Source organism: Chrysemys picta, chromosome 3, assembly GCF_011386835.1.
Source record: "Chrysemys picta bellii isolate R12L10 chromosome 3, ASM1138683v2, whole genome shotgun sequence".
Classification (NCBI taxonomy): domain Eukaryota; kingdom Metazoa; phylum Chordata; order Testudines; family Emydidae; genus Chrysemys; species Chrysemys picta.
The window spans coordinates 125,970,197-125,986,500 of record NC_088793.1 but is presented as its reverse complement, the minus strand read 5'-3'; the positions used below and the strand labels follow the sequence as shown (position 1 = coordinate 125,986,500).

Sequence of the window (16,304 nt, the reverse complement as noted above, 5' to 3'; positions counted from 1 at the left end):
AAATTAGAAACTCGGAAGTTACAGGAAATAGTGAAGAGTGCTAAAAGACCATACAGTGACCTAAATAATCATCATAAATTGTGGGGCAGTAAGACAACTGATAACAATGGCACATTCTTAGAAAAGTTAATTGATGAAAACCATCTAGTGGTTTTAAACTGTAGCACCCCAACTAGATTAAATGCAGCAGATGATAGTTTTTCTTGCTTAGACCTTAGAATTATAACAGCAGACGTTGCAAGTAGATGCAGTTGAGAAATATATAAGGAAAAAGAAATCCCTATCCTTACTACTTTTCAAGGCCAAGGTAAGGTTGAAGGTAATAGAAAATTACCCACCTGGAATTTTAAGAAAGCTAATTAGACACTATTTACAATGTTCAAAGTTAATGGGTATTGTAATGAGGAGAGTACCTAACAAATATATGAAGATTGTTGGGAATTTGATGGGCAAACTATAGCACATAATGTTAGAACTCCACATGCAAGTCAAGTTAAAGTATGAATGCAGAAGTTGGAAGATAAGGAAAAACTAATTGGCATCAAAACTTTTAGTCATGGGAAAAATAGTTATGGATGGAAAATCAGATGATCAAACATGGATTTAGATTTATTTTATAAATTTAAGGATAAAAAAGAGACAGTAGGTATTTAAAATGAAGTATACCAATATATAGATGAAAAGTGGAGTCAGTTTTGTCAAATATATACAGATGGGTCCCCCCCCAAAAAAGCAGAAAGAATAGGAGCAGCATATTGTATACCAAAATTTCAAATTAATATATCTAAAAGAGTGTCTGATTTTGTAGCTGTCATGACTCCCTAACTGGTAGGAATAATGCTACCCTGTTTCCCCGAAAATAAGACATCCTCCGAAAATAAGGCCTACTTACAGTTTTGCCTCTCGTTGTAATATAAGGCATCCCCCCGATAATAAGACCTCCCCGATAATAAGGCATCCACCGATAATAAGGCATTTTTCATTTCTGAAAAATAAGACATCCCCTGAAAATAAGACCTAGCGCATCTTTGGGAGCAAAAATTAATATAAGAGACTGTCTTATTTTCGGGGAAACAGGGTAGCACTAAATTGGATTTGGGATGTACTACCAACAGTAGTATTCTGTCTCAGGTCTCATGGTGATTAAAAAAGCGTGTCTCAGTATGTAGAAGTGATTTAATCAATGCAATTATATTTCTAATAACAGAGTTAGTACAGATGGGGATACATGTAGCATTAGCTTGGATCCCAGCACATATTGCGATAACCTGGAATGAAATGGTGGACAAAGAGGCTAAAAACACTGTAAGGAATGGGAAGATTGACATAGAATATCTTTGAATAAACACAAATTTCAAAGCCTAGACAGAAAAATGTAAAAGAGGAACGGTAAACAATTTGGATTAATGAAAAAAGAGGAAGAAGGTTTTTTGACCTGTGCCCTTGAGTTGAGGATAATGACATATGTCAGAGCCTGGCTGGGAAAAATGAAGCGATTTTGGTTTGACATGAATTGGTCATTGTGGCTTAAACAAAAACTGTTTTCAAATAAATAGACACAGAGATGGACTATGAGTGCTCTGCAAAATGCAAGAAAAACTTGATCACCCTTTGGGGGTATGTAAGGGCTTTGATAAAGAAAGGGAAAAGTCTTAAGATAACAAAAATTACATTATGTTGTTTAGTAAAAATATCAGGGAAATGGGGTAGTATTAGGTGGTCTTATATTCCCTGAAGGACACAGGGCAGAGTGAGAGAATATAAGTATTCCTAAGTATCTAGGAATTATAGTTGGTGGCTATAGACTATTCAGTCAAGCCTGCTTTGCCATTAAAGAAAGAAAAGAAAAAGAATTAGGAGAACCTGTCATAATTAATGTCTAGGTATAACCCAAAAGATAGTGGGCATCTCAAACCTTAGTCCCTACCAGGGATCGGCAACCTTTGGCACGCGGCCTGGTTTGTTTACCTGCTGCATCTGCAGGTTCGGCCGATCGCAGCTCCCACTGGCCGTGGTTCGCTGCTCCAGGCCAATGGGGGCAGCGGGAAGTGGCGGCCAGAATATCCCTTGGCCCATGCCGCTTCCTGCAGCCCCCATTGGCCTGGGATGGTGAAACGCAGCCAGTGAGAGCCGCGATCGGCCGAACCTGTGGAAGCAGCAGGTAAACAGACTGGGCTGCATGGCAAAGGTTGTCGATCCCTGGACCATACCATAAATAAACATTAACTTGGGCTGGGATTTCAATACTTTGCTGTCAAACTACTGACCGATACTCTGGCCAAAAGATGGAAGGGAGTGGGAGAAAGTGACTATTATTTGTATTACGGTAGCACCTAGGAATCCCACTTATGGACTAGGATCCCATTGTTCTAGGCACTGTAAAAACAGAGAACAAAAAGAGCTTGCAGTCTAAAGCTAGGCTATAAAATTAATAATTTGAGTTTCTTGAAAAGCCTGTAATGTGGGGATTGTGTGTTTGCAGGCACTGAATTTCAATTTGGCCTGGCAGTTAAAAAAAATAAAAATAAAGCCAGGTCTCAGACTAGGGGGGAAATTCATTTTGAGAGGACCATGCCATGAAAAAGGTTAGAGGTGACAATGGATTCTAAAGGAAAACACCTTGTTATGAATTCGTAAAAAGATTCCTAAGAGGTTGCATAATCTCTCCATAGATATTTTTGTCATGTAGTTATTGTTTTAAAACTCTTTAATTTCTTGTCATTCCAGTATGACTTTTGCTGTAATTACAAGCCTCATTTTATATATGTAGGACCAGACTCTACCACTCTTACTTGTGTTGAGTAGCACCTTTTTCTGCAAGTAATTGTGTTGAAGTCAATGGGGCTATTCATGGAGTAAGGTCCTACTCAAGTTGAATAAGGGTAGCATAATCTGACCCCTAGTGAACCTAAGTGTCATACACTATTATAACTGAGAATTAATTAGCTACCATTCTGCCTGGCATCTATGAGGTAAGCAAAATCAAGCAGAAGTGACAACCTGTATATTGATTTTGGTTAACTGGTACAGAAAGTACCATTCCATGGGTATCCAACTGGAAATTTGCCAACATAGACTATTTGCATTGGAATAATGATCACAAAGTACAAGGGTCATATCACACCAAGTCATAAAGTTTTGTTAGTGTTAATTAGCTAATATTTGTAAATCACTTAAAAATTATAAGTGAAATTCCTACATTGTACAAATATATGGCTTTCAGTTGTCTTACACCAAGGATGAATTTCTCCCAACAAACATATAAATGCTAAGAAATTTTTATTCTGGAGCCAGAGAAACAAATGAATAAAAATCTTTCACACTGTTAATACAGCTGTGGGAGTCCAAGGGGAAAAACAAACCAGTAATCAAAGTACAACAGCATTTCATGCTAAAGAAAAGAAAAAGCATGCTAAATTCAAGAGCCTCTGAAAAGCATAGTTGGTTTAAAAACTAGAGTAGTAATAAATAATTTTAAATTAGGAAGAACCTTTCATTTCAGGCAGCAAATTAAAAGGTTTTAATGCTAAACTGAAGTTATACCAATTTACATCAGAGATTATTTTCCTGGGTTTTCGGATATGCTTGTCTGTAAGCTTACTCACCATTAATAAAAGGACAAACTCTTCATTTCAGAAATGATTACTTGATCAAACCCAATCTTGTTGTATTTAGCTTTTTATGTTTTAAGTTGGCTTCTACTGCAGAAGCTGACATTATTGAATTAATGGACTTTAATAGCTGTATTGTTTCCTGCCTTAGTACATCATGTATTGCAACACATAGAAATAAAGTGCAACTTGTCTTTATTTCTCATTATAGAGCTCAGCATTTGCATTGGATGTGGTGATTGATTTAACTGCTATTATTGACCTGTACACACAGTTATAAATATTAAATGGAAAGTCTTAAGAAGATAGTCCTTCAAAATAAGTCTTTGTGGTTCTCTTCCTACTTTTCTCGTCCTCACCAAAAACTATATTTCATATATACACACTCTCCATAACCAGAATACGTAAAATTTCCTACTGAGATCATGGCACAACAATATAACTTTTCGGTATTAAGAGTTCCATAGGTTTGTGTCATTTTATGGTAGCTTGACAGAGGGCAATTTACTGAAATTGACTGGAGAAAACATATTGAATTAAGTTTAATACTTTTGGGGTCCATTGTATTAAAAATATTTGTTATTGTAGGATTGTTTGTGACTTTTCTAGGAGACTGACTAATGTAAACCTTGGGGAAATGTTAGAAACTTCAGATAACTGTTTGAGACAATATGTACGAAGTTGGTTTCCTAAGAGGTACTTTGGCAGGCATTTTGAAGCTTCCCTGGGAAGAAAAACCCACTATCTACTTATTACCTACTTCTGGAAACTCCAGATCAAAGACCCCTGAACTATATAAAGGAGTTACTAAACTTTTCCTAAGTGTGCTAGTTCTGAGCTGAGGCTGTTACAAACCTGTGACTATAGAAGAGACCCCCTTGTGTGGTTTGAATAATCACCCATGTTGGAGTTGGGGTAATCACTGGTAAGCTGATTAGCAGGCATGCAGTTTATTTTATTGCTTTTAATATGTTTTCTCTGTAATGCCTTTACCCTGAGAATATATAAGCTTGTCTAGAGCTGTGTGATAGCTTAACCATGGGCAGACTATTATTAGTCTCTGAAGAGAAAGCAAGCAGGTATGCTTAGGCAGTCTGTCTTTTGCTGGGAATAACACAGTGAAGGCAGAGAACTGTTCAGCCTGGAGATACCCTGGTCAAAAGCGAGAGAGATACAGATCTACACACCAGAGAGGCAATCACCCAAGAAGCCTGAGAATGGGTGCCCGTGCTCTACAACTGAGGGGAAACACAGGTGCAGTTGCCCTGAACTGTGGCAAACTGCGCTATCTATTACTAGCTTAGTGGGGAAATAGCTTTGGGTTTGTTTTTCTTAAAGTGAACTAAAGTGCCAATTTGAGAGCATGGAAGTTTAATTCTCTAATTTCCCACAGAACAGGTATGGCATGAACAGCAGCAACAAAATCTTGCAACCTTCACCATCAATGTAATACAACCCACTTCATCTCATAAGTGTGCCTTAACGTTGACCTGGAGACATTATCCATGTCCATTCAGTCCTTCTAGGACAGTTGACAAGGATTTCAGTTCTTTGGAGGTTGCGTGATTTTTTTATGTGGATACTTGGTGATGCACGAGTGGGATTTAAAGGGCTTCCAGAGATTTCTGTTTTTACCGCTGTTAAACTCTTTGAAATGTCCCATACTGGCCATTGGCAGGGGCAGAATACTAAACTAGATAGACCACTGTTTGTATGCAGTATGACAATTCCTGTGTTCCTATACAAGGATGAGGAGAAAACTACTTTTGCCTCCTCCCCTCTCCCATGGTGCAAATGCATAAACAGGAGCATAACATCACCAGAAAATCTCACCCGGACAATGAGAATGTAACCTTGAACAAGAGCCTAAATAGCAAGTTTATTGAAAACAAGTCTGCCCACAATTTTGCACTTATATTAACAGAGGATATTTGAAACTTGACCAAGTGTATTCATAACCATATAATAATAATTAATCATGCTTAGTACTCAGGATGCATGTATCAAAAGGGAAACACATAACTGATTGTTGGATATTTTTCTGATTTATTACATCATATAGAAAGCTCCTAACCAAAGTGATGTGTGAGAAACTTTGTGGTTCATTCCATTGGGTTCTTTCCTGCTGGTTTCTCAGAACGTGAATGTGATCTTTTGCAACTTCCCTCATGACACTGTAGAAGAAAGAAGTACAGCTCAAACCATACATAAACTCATGTCTCAGCACTCATTTGTTCCTCTACTATGCTTACTGTACTCCATAGCACATTATTTGCTGTTTGAGTACTGTGTGTAGTGAATAAAATAATTTTTAAAGCACCCCCACAGCCTCACCAAAAGGCTCATTGTATTTCACAAATTATTACTATGTAGTCAAAATAATAAACAATAATTAAAATATATTTTAATACTAAAATACTAAAAGAACAGACAAAGCTGTATTACAAAAATGGAGTATGTGGGAGTGTCTTATGCTTGGATATTAAAAGAGGGGAGCAGTAGACCTGAAAGCAGGAGCAGGTTACATATGCCCCACAGCAGGGGTTCTCAACCTCTTTCTGAAGCCCCCCAGCATACTATAAAAACTCCTTGGCTCGCCTGTGCCACAACAACTCCTCTTTTTTCTCCATATCCAGTAGATTAAAAGCCAGTGCTGGTGTTAGGGTTCCCACACACACTCTGGACTCTGGGGTATAGATATGGGACACACATGAAAGACCCCCTAAGCTTATATTCTACCATCTTAGATTAAAAACTTCCCCAAGGCACAAATTCCTTTCCTTGTCCTTGGACAGTATTGCTGCCACCACCAAGTGATTTACACAAAAATTCAGGAGCGGGTCACTTGGAATCCCTATCCCCCCAAGCCCTTTCACCCCTTTCCTGGGGAGGCTTGAGAATATACCAACTAATTGCCTTAGCAATGTGAGTACAGACCAGACCCTTTATCTTTAGGACAATAAAAATCAATCACGTTCTTCAAAGAAGAACTTTATTTATAAAGAAAAAAAATAAAAGAACCTGCAAAATCAGGATGGAAGGTAACTTTACAGGGTAATAAAAAGATTTAAAACACAGAGGATTTCCCTCTGGGCTCAGCTTTACCATTACAAAACAGGAATGAAACTACCTCTTTAGCATAGGGAAATTCACAAGCCAAAACAAAAGATAAACTAATGCATTTCCTTGCCTTACTTAAAATTTTTGTAATGCTAGATGGATCATTCCAGGTATGTTTTCAGGAGATGTTGTATCTGCTTGGTCTCTCCCTCTGTCTGGAGAGGAAACAAACAAACAGAGCCACAAACAAATCCCCCCATTTGAAAGTATCTTTTTTCTTTATTGGTCCTTCTGGTCAGGTGCCAACTAAGTGATTTGAGCTACTTACAGGTAAAGTGATTCAGTACAGCTGCCAAGGAGGGATTTTATGCTATCCTTTTCTTTATATTTATGACAGCTGGCATTAGGGGGTAGCAAGCCCTGGGGCTCCATGTCACAGGGGACCCCGTGAAGCTAAGTTGCCCAGGCTTTTGCTTCAGCCCCGGGCCCCAGTGAGTGTAATGCCAGCCCTGTGCTCTAGTTTATTTTGATGGACCCCCCCTGAAACCTACTCGTGGCCCCCCAGGGGTCCTGGACCTCTGGTTAAGAATCACTGCCCTCGAGATCACAGCTACAATTAGGGCAACTGACCTAAATGGTGGAACCCCAAAAAGTTAGGAGGTGAATAATGGAGATAGCCTTGGGGCTCCAGGGGGAAACATGGGCAAATAGATCATTTTGCATCATGGCTTGAGTCTGGAGAAGAGACCCTTAAGATCTGGATAGGAAGAGGTCATCAGTAACTTTTGTGAAGGTAGTTTTAAGAGGAGTGGATTTTGTTGTGTGTTTCGGTGCTCAACCCTCTGCACCTTTTTACACTTTATTTTCATGCTTTATAACATAGACATATTGGATCCCGCTGTTGTTTGGTGCATGGGCACAAGCAGATATGTACATATATACACACAGGGCTGTCAAGCTGTGTCATCTTGAATGAGGGAGTTAATATTGATATATGAATGCAGTCTTCAAATGTCTCATCTAAACCACACCGCAAAATCCTTCTCAGGAGAGCTTTTGAAAAGAACGGCAGCTTAGTGCACAAAGAAGGTGTCTCCCCCAACACAAGTGAGCCTCAGCTGGTGGGTGCTAGTGGAAAGGTGGGGTGTGTGAAGTCAGGGAATGGTGCATTAGGGTAATACAAACACATTGTGAAGCCTTAGCCGGAGCAGACTGTACCTACTTCTGCGAGATACAGGAAGGTTCAGGCTGAGATTTGCCAAGGAAGAAGTTGGACACCCAAACCCCACTGAATTTCAGTGGGAGCTGCTGGGTGCCTAACTCTCTTTGAGGGCCCTAGCCTCTTTCTAACACATTGCTTAACGCTCCCAGAGATAGCCCCGTCAATGGGAGCCCACTGCACTGAATGGTGCCTCTTGTGTCTGCGGCTCACCCGCCCTGGCTGAAAGGGGGAAAGGGCAGAGCAGGGGCCGGTATACAGCCCTGTCGGGGGGCGGGGTTTAATGCCGGCTGCTCCGAGTTGTTGACGGAAGTGGCCTCCTGCGCTGTAGCAAGGCGGCTGCTTCCTGAACAAGACCGTGTCTCCGGCGTTGCGTTAACAAAGACCAGGTAAGGGGTGCGCATGGCTGGGTTCGCGCCTCTCCTCTCTGGGTGGCGCGGGGGAGGGAGCTGAGGCTGAATCCCTGGTGCCTGCTTTTCCTGGGAACTGCTCAGATAGACAAGCACCGGCCAGCGTCACCCCGTCGCTCCCCAAATCAAAGCTTTGTTGGTGTGACTAGCCACACAATTGCTTCCCCGGTTGTCTGTTACAGCTGGCTGCAGTGTATTGAGCAGCTGCCTAGTTTGTTGTCTGGGATCTAATCCCAGGTGTCAATTTGCCAGTGTTGTCCCTCTCTGATTGGGTAGCAAGTTGTTGCCCCGCACGATGCAAAATGTCCCATCCCTTTCCTTTCTCCTGGGATTATGCAGTTTTTATTCAGTTTTCAATGTGCCCCACCAAATTTAGCACACACAAAAAATATGGCTAATGGGCCAACGACCAAAAAATATCTCCTAATTCTTAATCCACACACAGAGTCCCTCATTCAATCTTTCCCCTCCGAGGAACCCTTGAAGAACAGATGTGATCTCTGGTTATAAGGTTATTTAGTTAGTTAATAAAACCTGCAAAGGGAGAGTGGGGAGAGGGATTGTGTTCTCCTGAGTGTTATCATAGCAACTAGCACAGAGCAGGACAGTACTCTCTTGACATTGTTGCAAATTAATTAAGTGTCCCTGAAGATCAACAGATCCAGACTTGGGGTGTGTGTGTGTGTGTGTGTGTGTGTGTGTGTGAAGTGGGGGAGTCAATTCCAGAGCTAAGGACTAGGGCTGTCGATTAATCGCAGTTAACTCACACGATTAACTCAAAATATTAATTGTGATAAATTAATCACAATTAATCGCACTGTTAAACAGTAGAATATCAATTGAAATGTATTAAATATTTTGGATATTTTTCTACATTTTCATATATATCGTATTCTGTGTTGTAATTGAAATCAAAGTGTATATTATTTTTTATTACAAATACACCTGTACCCCAATATAACGCTGTCCTAGGGAGCCAAAAAATCTTACCACGTTATAGGTGAAACCGCATTATATCGAACTTGCTTTGATCCGCCGGAGTGTGCAGCCCCGCCTCCCCCCACCCCCCCACCGGAGCGCTGCTTTACCACGTTATATCCGAATTCATGTTATATCGGGTCGCATTATATCAGGGTAGAGGTGTATTTGCACTGTAAAAATGATAAACAAAAGAAAATAGTATTTTTCAATTCACCTCATACAAGTACTGTAGTGCAAGCTCTTTGTTGTGAAAATGCAGTTTAGAAAGGTAGATTTTTTTTGTTACATAACTGCACTCAAAAACAAAACAATGTAAAACTTCAGAGCCTACAAGTCCACTCAGTCCTACTTCTTGTTCAGCCAATCGCTAAGACAAACAAGTTTGTTTACATTTACAGGAGATAATGCTGCCCTCTTCTTATTTACAATGTCACAAAAAGTGAGAACAGGCATTTGCATGTCACTTTTGTAGCTGGCATTGCAAGGTATTTATGTGCCAGAAATGCTAACCATTCGTATGCCCCTTCATGCTTCGGCCACCATTCCAGAGGACATGCTTCTATGCTGATGACGCTAGTTAAAAAAATTACGAATTAATTAAATTTGTGACTGAACTTCTTGGAGGAGAATTGTATGTCCCCTGCTCTGCTTTACCCGCATTCTGCCATATATTTCATATTATAGCAGTCTCGGATGATAACCCAGCACGTTGTTCATTTTAAGAACACTTTCACTGCAGATTTTACAAAATGCAAAGAAGGTACCAATATGAGATTTTTAAAGATAGCTACAGCGCTCGTCCCAAAGTTTAAGAATCTGAAGTACCTTTCAAAATTTTAGAGGGATGATGTGTAGAGCAATGCTTTCAGAAGTCTTAAAAGAGCAATGCTCCGATGCAGAAACTACAAGAATCCGAACCACCAAAAAAGAAAATCAACCTTCTGCTGGTGGCATCTGACTCAGATAATGAAAATGAACATGCGTCGGTCCGCACTGCTTTGGATTATTAGCTAGCAGAACCCGTCATCAGCATGGATGCATGTCCCCTGGAATGGTAGTTGAAACACGAAGGGACATATGAATCTTTAGCACATCTGGCACGTAAATACCTTGCGACGCTGGCTCCAACAATGCCATTAAAACATCTGTTCTCACTTTCAGGTGACGTAAACTAGAAGCCGGCAGCATTATCTCCTGCAAATGTAAACAAACTTGTTTGTCTGAGCGATTTGCTGAACAAGTAGGACTGAGTGGACTTGCAGGCTCTAAAGTTTTATTTTTATTTTTAATGCAGTTTTTTTTACATAATTCTACATTTGTATGTTCAACTTTCATGATAAAGAGATTGTACTACAGTTTTTGTATTAGGTGAATTGAAAAATACAATTTCTTTTGTTTTTTTACAGTGCAAATACTTGTAATCAAAAATAAATATAAAGTGAGCACTGTACACTTTGTCTTCTGTGTTGTAATTGAAATCAATATATTTGAAAATGTAGAAACATCCAAAAATCTTTAAATAAATGGTATTCTATTATTGTTTAACAGTGCGATTAATCATTTGATTAATTTTTTTAATCACAGGATTAATCGGGGTTAATTTTTTAAATCACTTGACAGCCCTACTAAGGACCATTACATTGAGAGTATCTCGCACCGAGTTTCCTCATATTTGAAACAGGAACTCATATGCAATTGTACTGTGATGTAATCTCTATGACCTGGATCCTGCAAACAGTTATATATGGGTTTAACTTTACACATGTGAGTTGTCCCATTGGCTTCAGTAGGATAATTCACATGCATAAAGTGAGGTTTACCATGTGTAGTTTTGCAGGACTGGGGTGGCAGGTAACTAGGACTCCATAAAGTTCTTTTGTAGGTCAACACCTACACTATGGATTGGCAACCTTTGGCACGCGGCCCGGCTGGGCCGGTTTGTCTACCTGCCGTGTCCGCAGGTTCGGCCGATCGCAGTTCCCACTGGCCGCGGTTTGCCGTCCCAGGCCAATGGGGGCTGTGGGAAGTGGCGCGGGCCAAGGGATATGCTGGCCGCCACTTCCCGCCACCCCCATTGGCCTGGAGCGGCGAACTGCTGTCAGTGGGAGCCGCGATCGGCTGAATCTCTGGACGCGGCAGGTAGACAAACCAGCCCGGCCCGCCAGGGTGCTTACCTGGCAGGCCGCATGCCAAAGGTTGCTGATCCCTGACCTATACCTTATACTCCCCCTGAAAACAAATCAGAGGGCAAGGCAAGGTTAGAGAGCCCCAGTATAATATCCTGTCTACCAGAAGTGCTGCATAATTCTTTTCTTCCTCTCTTTTTGATGAAAAGTGTTATTTCTGGTAGTTTGAAGGAGTATCTTTCAACAACTCCTTGGTAAATTAGACAAGGGAGTATAAAATATCTTTCAATTTCTATCTCCCTTCTGTCACATTACATTCACTGTCATACCTGTTGTATCTCCATGGTGCTGTGTACTTTGCAATTTCAGTATTATTTAATAAGATATTTATACATCGTCGTCATGGTATGAACACCTCACAAATACCAGTGAATTAAAGTTTGCAACACTCCTGGAGGTGTGGAGTATTATTATCCCTAGGTGGGTAAATGGAGGCACAGATCAGCCCAAGATCCCACTGGAAGTGAATGGTACAGATGGAAACAAAATGTAGATTGCCTCATTGAGCGGCTTGTGCCCTATCTATAAAACCACACTTCCTCCCTTTCATGCTGCCTGTATGGGGTGATAGTCTGTCTGCCTTTTTGTTGTTTGTTTTACTGTGGTACAGTTGTCTGCTAGTGAGCAGCTTCTATTTAGGCCCCTGTAAGTGGTCTAGCCCATTGTAATGATCTATTCTGCCCAATGAGTTATATAATTTTTTTTCTAGTTATTTAAGTACTATTCAGACTTGAAAAGGGTTGTTTGCTCCAATGTTGTGGAGATTTAATGTTGCTGAAGCTAAAGAGCATTGTTATATCAGAATTTAATGTGTGTTGATCGGGTTTTTGGATGAGGCCCCCTAACGGTTTGCATTGGAGAAAGTGTGTGCTGTCTTGCTTGAGATGGCACCTGAAGCTTAGTGTCCATTTGTGCATGTTCATATGTAAGGGTGACTGCCATAGTTTTCCCCTTTGGCCATCATTGCAGGAGTTCGTTTGCATGTATAATACGTTGTGATAAAAGTTATAAAACACACATTAGTTAATTAAATTATTTAAGCAGTTACTCTACTACGTTTCTCAGCATTCTTTGGATCTGTGTTCCTTAACTGAAGTACAAACTGGAGAATTATTAGAAATTTGAGTTTTATAAGCCAGCCTCTCTTTTAAAGCAAATAAGAAATCACAGAAAGGAAACTAAACATGGTTAAATGATAGTGTTTACAACATCAAAATTGAACTCAACGTGGAATGTTATGCTTTTCAAGAGATAATAAAGCAGATCAATTAATTCACAGTTTAACATAATCTAAGGCAAACTTCCCTAGTTTTAGACTAGTCTGGGCAGGTGATTTTTGATATCAATGTGGAACTATGGTTCTTTAAGCTTGATTTGAGATAAGGATCTATATTTATCTGCCAATGGAGTTACGGGACTACTGATGTCATTTCAACTAAACAATTCTAAGTGGAATTTTAAAAATTTAGAGAAGCTTCTTAATTACCAAAGAATTGTTTTATCCAGGTGACACTCATAGATAAGCTTTACCACTAACACACACACACCAAATTATCAAATATTAAACCCAAATATAATATGCAGGTAATTATCTGGAAGCTTTTGTAATTTCTCTGGAATTTCACCAACACTGAAAGCTCTTGCCTTAGTTTAAACAATGGTTGAAATAGTGGTAAAACCTTCATCTTGCTAGCCAATTCAAAGCTTTTTCCTCTTTTAAGAAGCTATCAGTTCTCTTGATCACAAAATCTGTATGATTTTTAGACTGAGCTCTCAGAAACACTCTGGGTTTCTCACAGCTAATTTTTGCTGTAGGGAAGCACAGTTTTCTGTTGTAAATAGTACAAAGCTTAGTTAGGGTAATGAGTTTCTCCAGCATCAATGCTTTCCATTGAGTTAGTGATTCAGTATAACTAAACTAAACTAAACATGTTAGTGAAATACAAGTGCACATTATACATTTTAGTCATCCAGAAGGTTTTAACTCAGGTTTATGCTTTCTGAGAAGCACTTAGTCTAGCCATAACCAAGTCATCGTTGGGTAAACAATACATTGTTTTTATAAAAGTCATTTTGCTGATTTTTAGTTAGAACTGCAGTGAAGCTTGGTTCTCTAGCTCAGCTTCTCAGCTGCGTTTCTCTGGACTGATAAAGTTCATTCAGGTGATTCACTCTCAGGGTTATGGTCTTATTCTTTTTCCAGCCTTCACAGTGATCTTCCTAGATAGGACTTTAAAAGTCAGAGTTAATAGAAAGCTAAAATCTTGTCTATCATGAGCAAATACAAAGCAAGGGGGCACTCTAACTAGCCAATGACAGTCCAGCTTAAAGTCTCTCTCAGCTAGGTGTTTTGGCTTTGGGAAGCAGACCAGCAGGTTGAACAAAATGGAATTTCCTGCCCCACACTTTCTGCTGGGCAATGCTGCCTGGTTCTCTTCTTGGCAAAGACTTGAAATTTCTACCCAGGATATGAGTTGTGTCCCTTCTGTTCATCCAATGAGAGAAAGAGGCGTCACCTTTATGGCTTCTTGCAACTTTGTCTAGAAAACTCCAGTTTCGTTGTTCAAACCACCTTGTACTATACCGATTTGTGTAATAGGAATTTGATAATAGGGAGGTACATGGAAGTAATTAGGTCATTATGTTTTGCCCCCACTTTCTTTTTGTAATGATTCTGACACTGCTCATCTCCAGGGAGGCTCATTTCTCTTGAATCACCTTTTCTTGCTCTCACTGGGTTGATCTGCAGCTGATGCAAGCAGTTTCCCCAAAACAGAACAGATTTTGCTGGTCAGGAATTTAGTTGTAGGGGAAGAAGCTTTAACCACTGGAGTTGCAGATTGGCCTCTGTCATGTGACATGATATTAAAGCTTTGTGTCACTGGTCCAAGTCATATGACTGAGACTAGGAAATGAAATTTGAGTCTCTCACCAGCACTCCTGCATGTTACAGTGCTGATGGGAAAATGGTGGGGAAACTACATCAAAATTATCTTATTTTTTCAATTCAAATTTTTAATTGAAAACTTGTAGAATGGTTGAAATCTGAAAAAAAAAATGATTAGCAATAGGGTCACACTCTTTTCCAAGAAATCATGAAATAGCTCTCTGTTTTCTAGCTCCAAACTTTCAGGACTAGATTTTCAAACTAGGTCTCCATTTTGGCAGGCACAATTTTCCACTTGCAATTAATTGTTCCCACACAGCTTTCCTGGCAATGCATTGTGGATGCAAAAGAGAAAGTCTGTGATAAAAATCAGGCCCTCCCTATGCCTTTGATCCTGAACTGTGTGCGGAAGGCTTTAAGTTCTAGTTATCTTGGGTGTTACTTTTTACAATCTCACTTTCAGATAGATGTTAGTTCTAACTTGGTGGTGTCCCCTTAATAAGCACTCAAGGTGAAACTCCAGACTGTGCAAAGGGCCAGCACAAAGATTACAAACCACTTAAATGCCACTTAAACCTTATTGTGAGGGCTGAAGTGTAACTATTATTAAGTAGAACATAGGCCTTCTTCTGGCCTTCTGCATAGGTGGGAGTTTCAACTGTAGAAAATAAATGATACTTTAGTCCCAATGAGCTTTCATGAAGGTCCAGCCTGGATGGGCCAAACAGAATATTAGTGTTAAATTTGAGGTTTCCTAAATTAATCACTTTGTGCATTTGAACTCAACAATAATGTCAGTTTATGCAACATAAAGCTTGTTTACATATAAATATTATGGTTCAGCTCTCAATATATGTCAGGGGCCAGCTTTCCAATGGTATAATGTGCTGTACAAGTAAGACAAAAGACAGTGCTTTCAGCCCTGATTCTAGTGAAATATGAAATTTAACACTTCAAACAAAAAAATCATGTACAGCTTTCAATATTCATGTGTTAAAATAAGTTGTGTTGTTTGTTTTAAATTTCACATAGCATTGATAACTTCTGTTGTTTCTGTAGTGTCTGCAGGTTGTTTATTTCTAACACCTAAAACCTAGAAAACATCTGACTGGTAATTTTTACAGATTTCTTTTTCTCTTTATAGATATATATTACATAAAATGAAGCCGGCTACAGGACATTATTTGATTCTGGGTTGTTTTTGTCTGGCTTTCTATTCTGGGTGTACTTCATATAAATTCCTGGAAAGGTAAGTTATCAGTTGGAAAAGTTTCTAATATCTTACCAAGTTTGTTTATTTGTTTTTAAAGCAGAACTTAAACTTCTGGAATATGGTCAGGTTTTTATCAATGTGACATTTTTGTTTCATCTTGTGCTATTTTGATGCACTATATTTTTGTCTCTGTCTGCATAGTTAGCATAATGATACCGTATGAATAAAGTTGCTTTTTTATGCCTAAGAAAAATTTGTTAATATGGTTTACATTTGTTAATATGGCAGAAAGAAGAAGGGAGGGAACTTGTTTCAGTTAAAAACATTACAGTTATGCTTCATAATTAATTTTAATCTAGTATTTGTTTTAGGCAGTGCCTATAAATAATAAATGGAAAACCTGCTCAATGTTGTGTTAATTTAGATAGCTAATGAAACTAACAAGTTTTTAAGCATGACCACTGTGACAATGAAAATGTTTATTAGGCCTGAGACAGACCCATTTTTTGCTGTGTTAGAGGTGGTGGTAGTAGATGTTCTTTAAAAGGTATATCATAATTTCAGTTAGTAAAGGTCCTAGGTGCTTTTGACTCACTAGCTAAGGGTATATCTACACTTAAAATGTTACAGCAACACAGGGTACACCATTGTATCACTTCTGTGAAGACACTACCTACACTAATGGGAGGGATTCTCCCGTCAGCATAGGTAATCCATCTTCCCGAGAGATAGTAGCT

General features: G+C 39.3%; 1 protein-coding gene across 3 annotated transcripts in view; it reads left to right on the top strand.

The window, feature by feature from the left end:
• Positions 1–16,304, top strand: part of RNASET2 (ribonuclease T2) — a 77,239-nt gene that overhangs the window by 30,953 nt on the left and 29,982 nt on the right. For 2 of the 3 annotated variants that reach the window (XM_042848291.2, XM_024112196.3), the window contains exons 1-2: positions 8,062–8,279; positions 15,499–15,603. In XM_042848291.2, the coding sequence (XP_042704225.1) occupies positions 8,077–8,279; positions 15,499–15,603 (308 nt within the window). In that variant the 5' untranslated portion in view covers positions 8,062–8,076. Of the gene's footprint in view, positions 1–8,061; positions 8,280–15,498; positions 15,604–16,304 lie in introns of those variants that run through there. The other variant, XM_065590450.1, reaches the window with a different exon arrangement.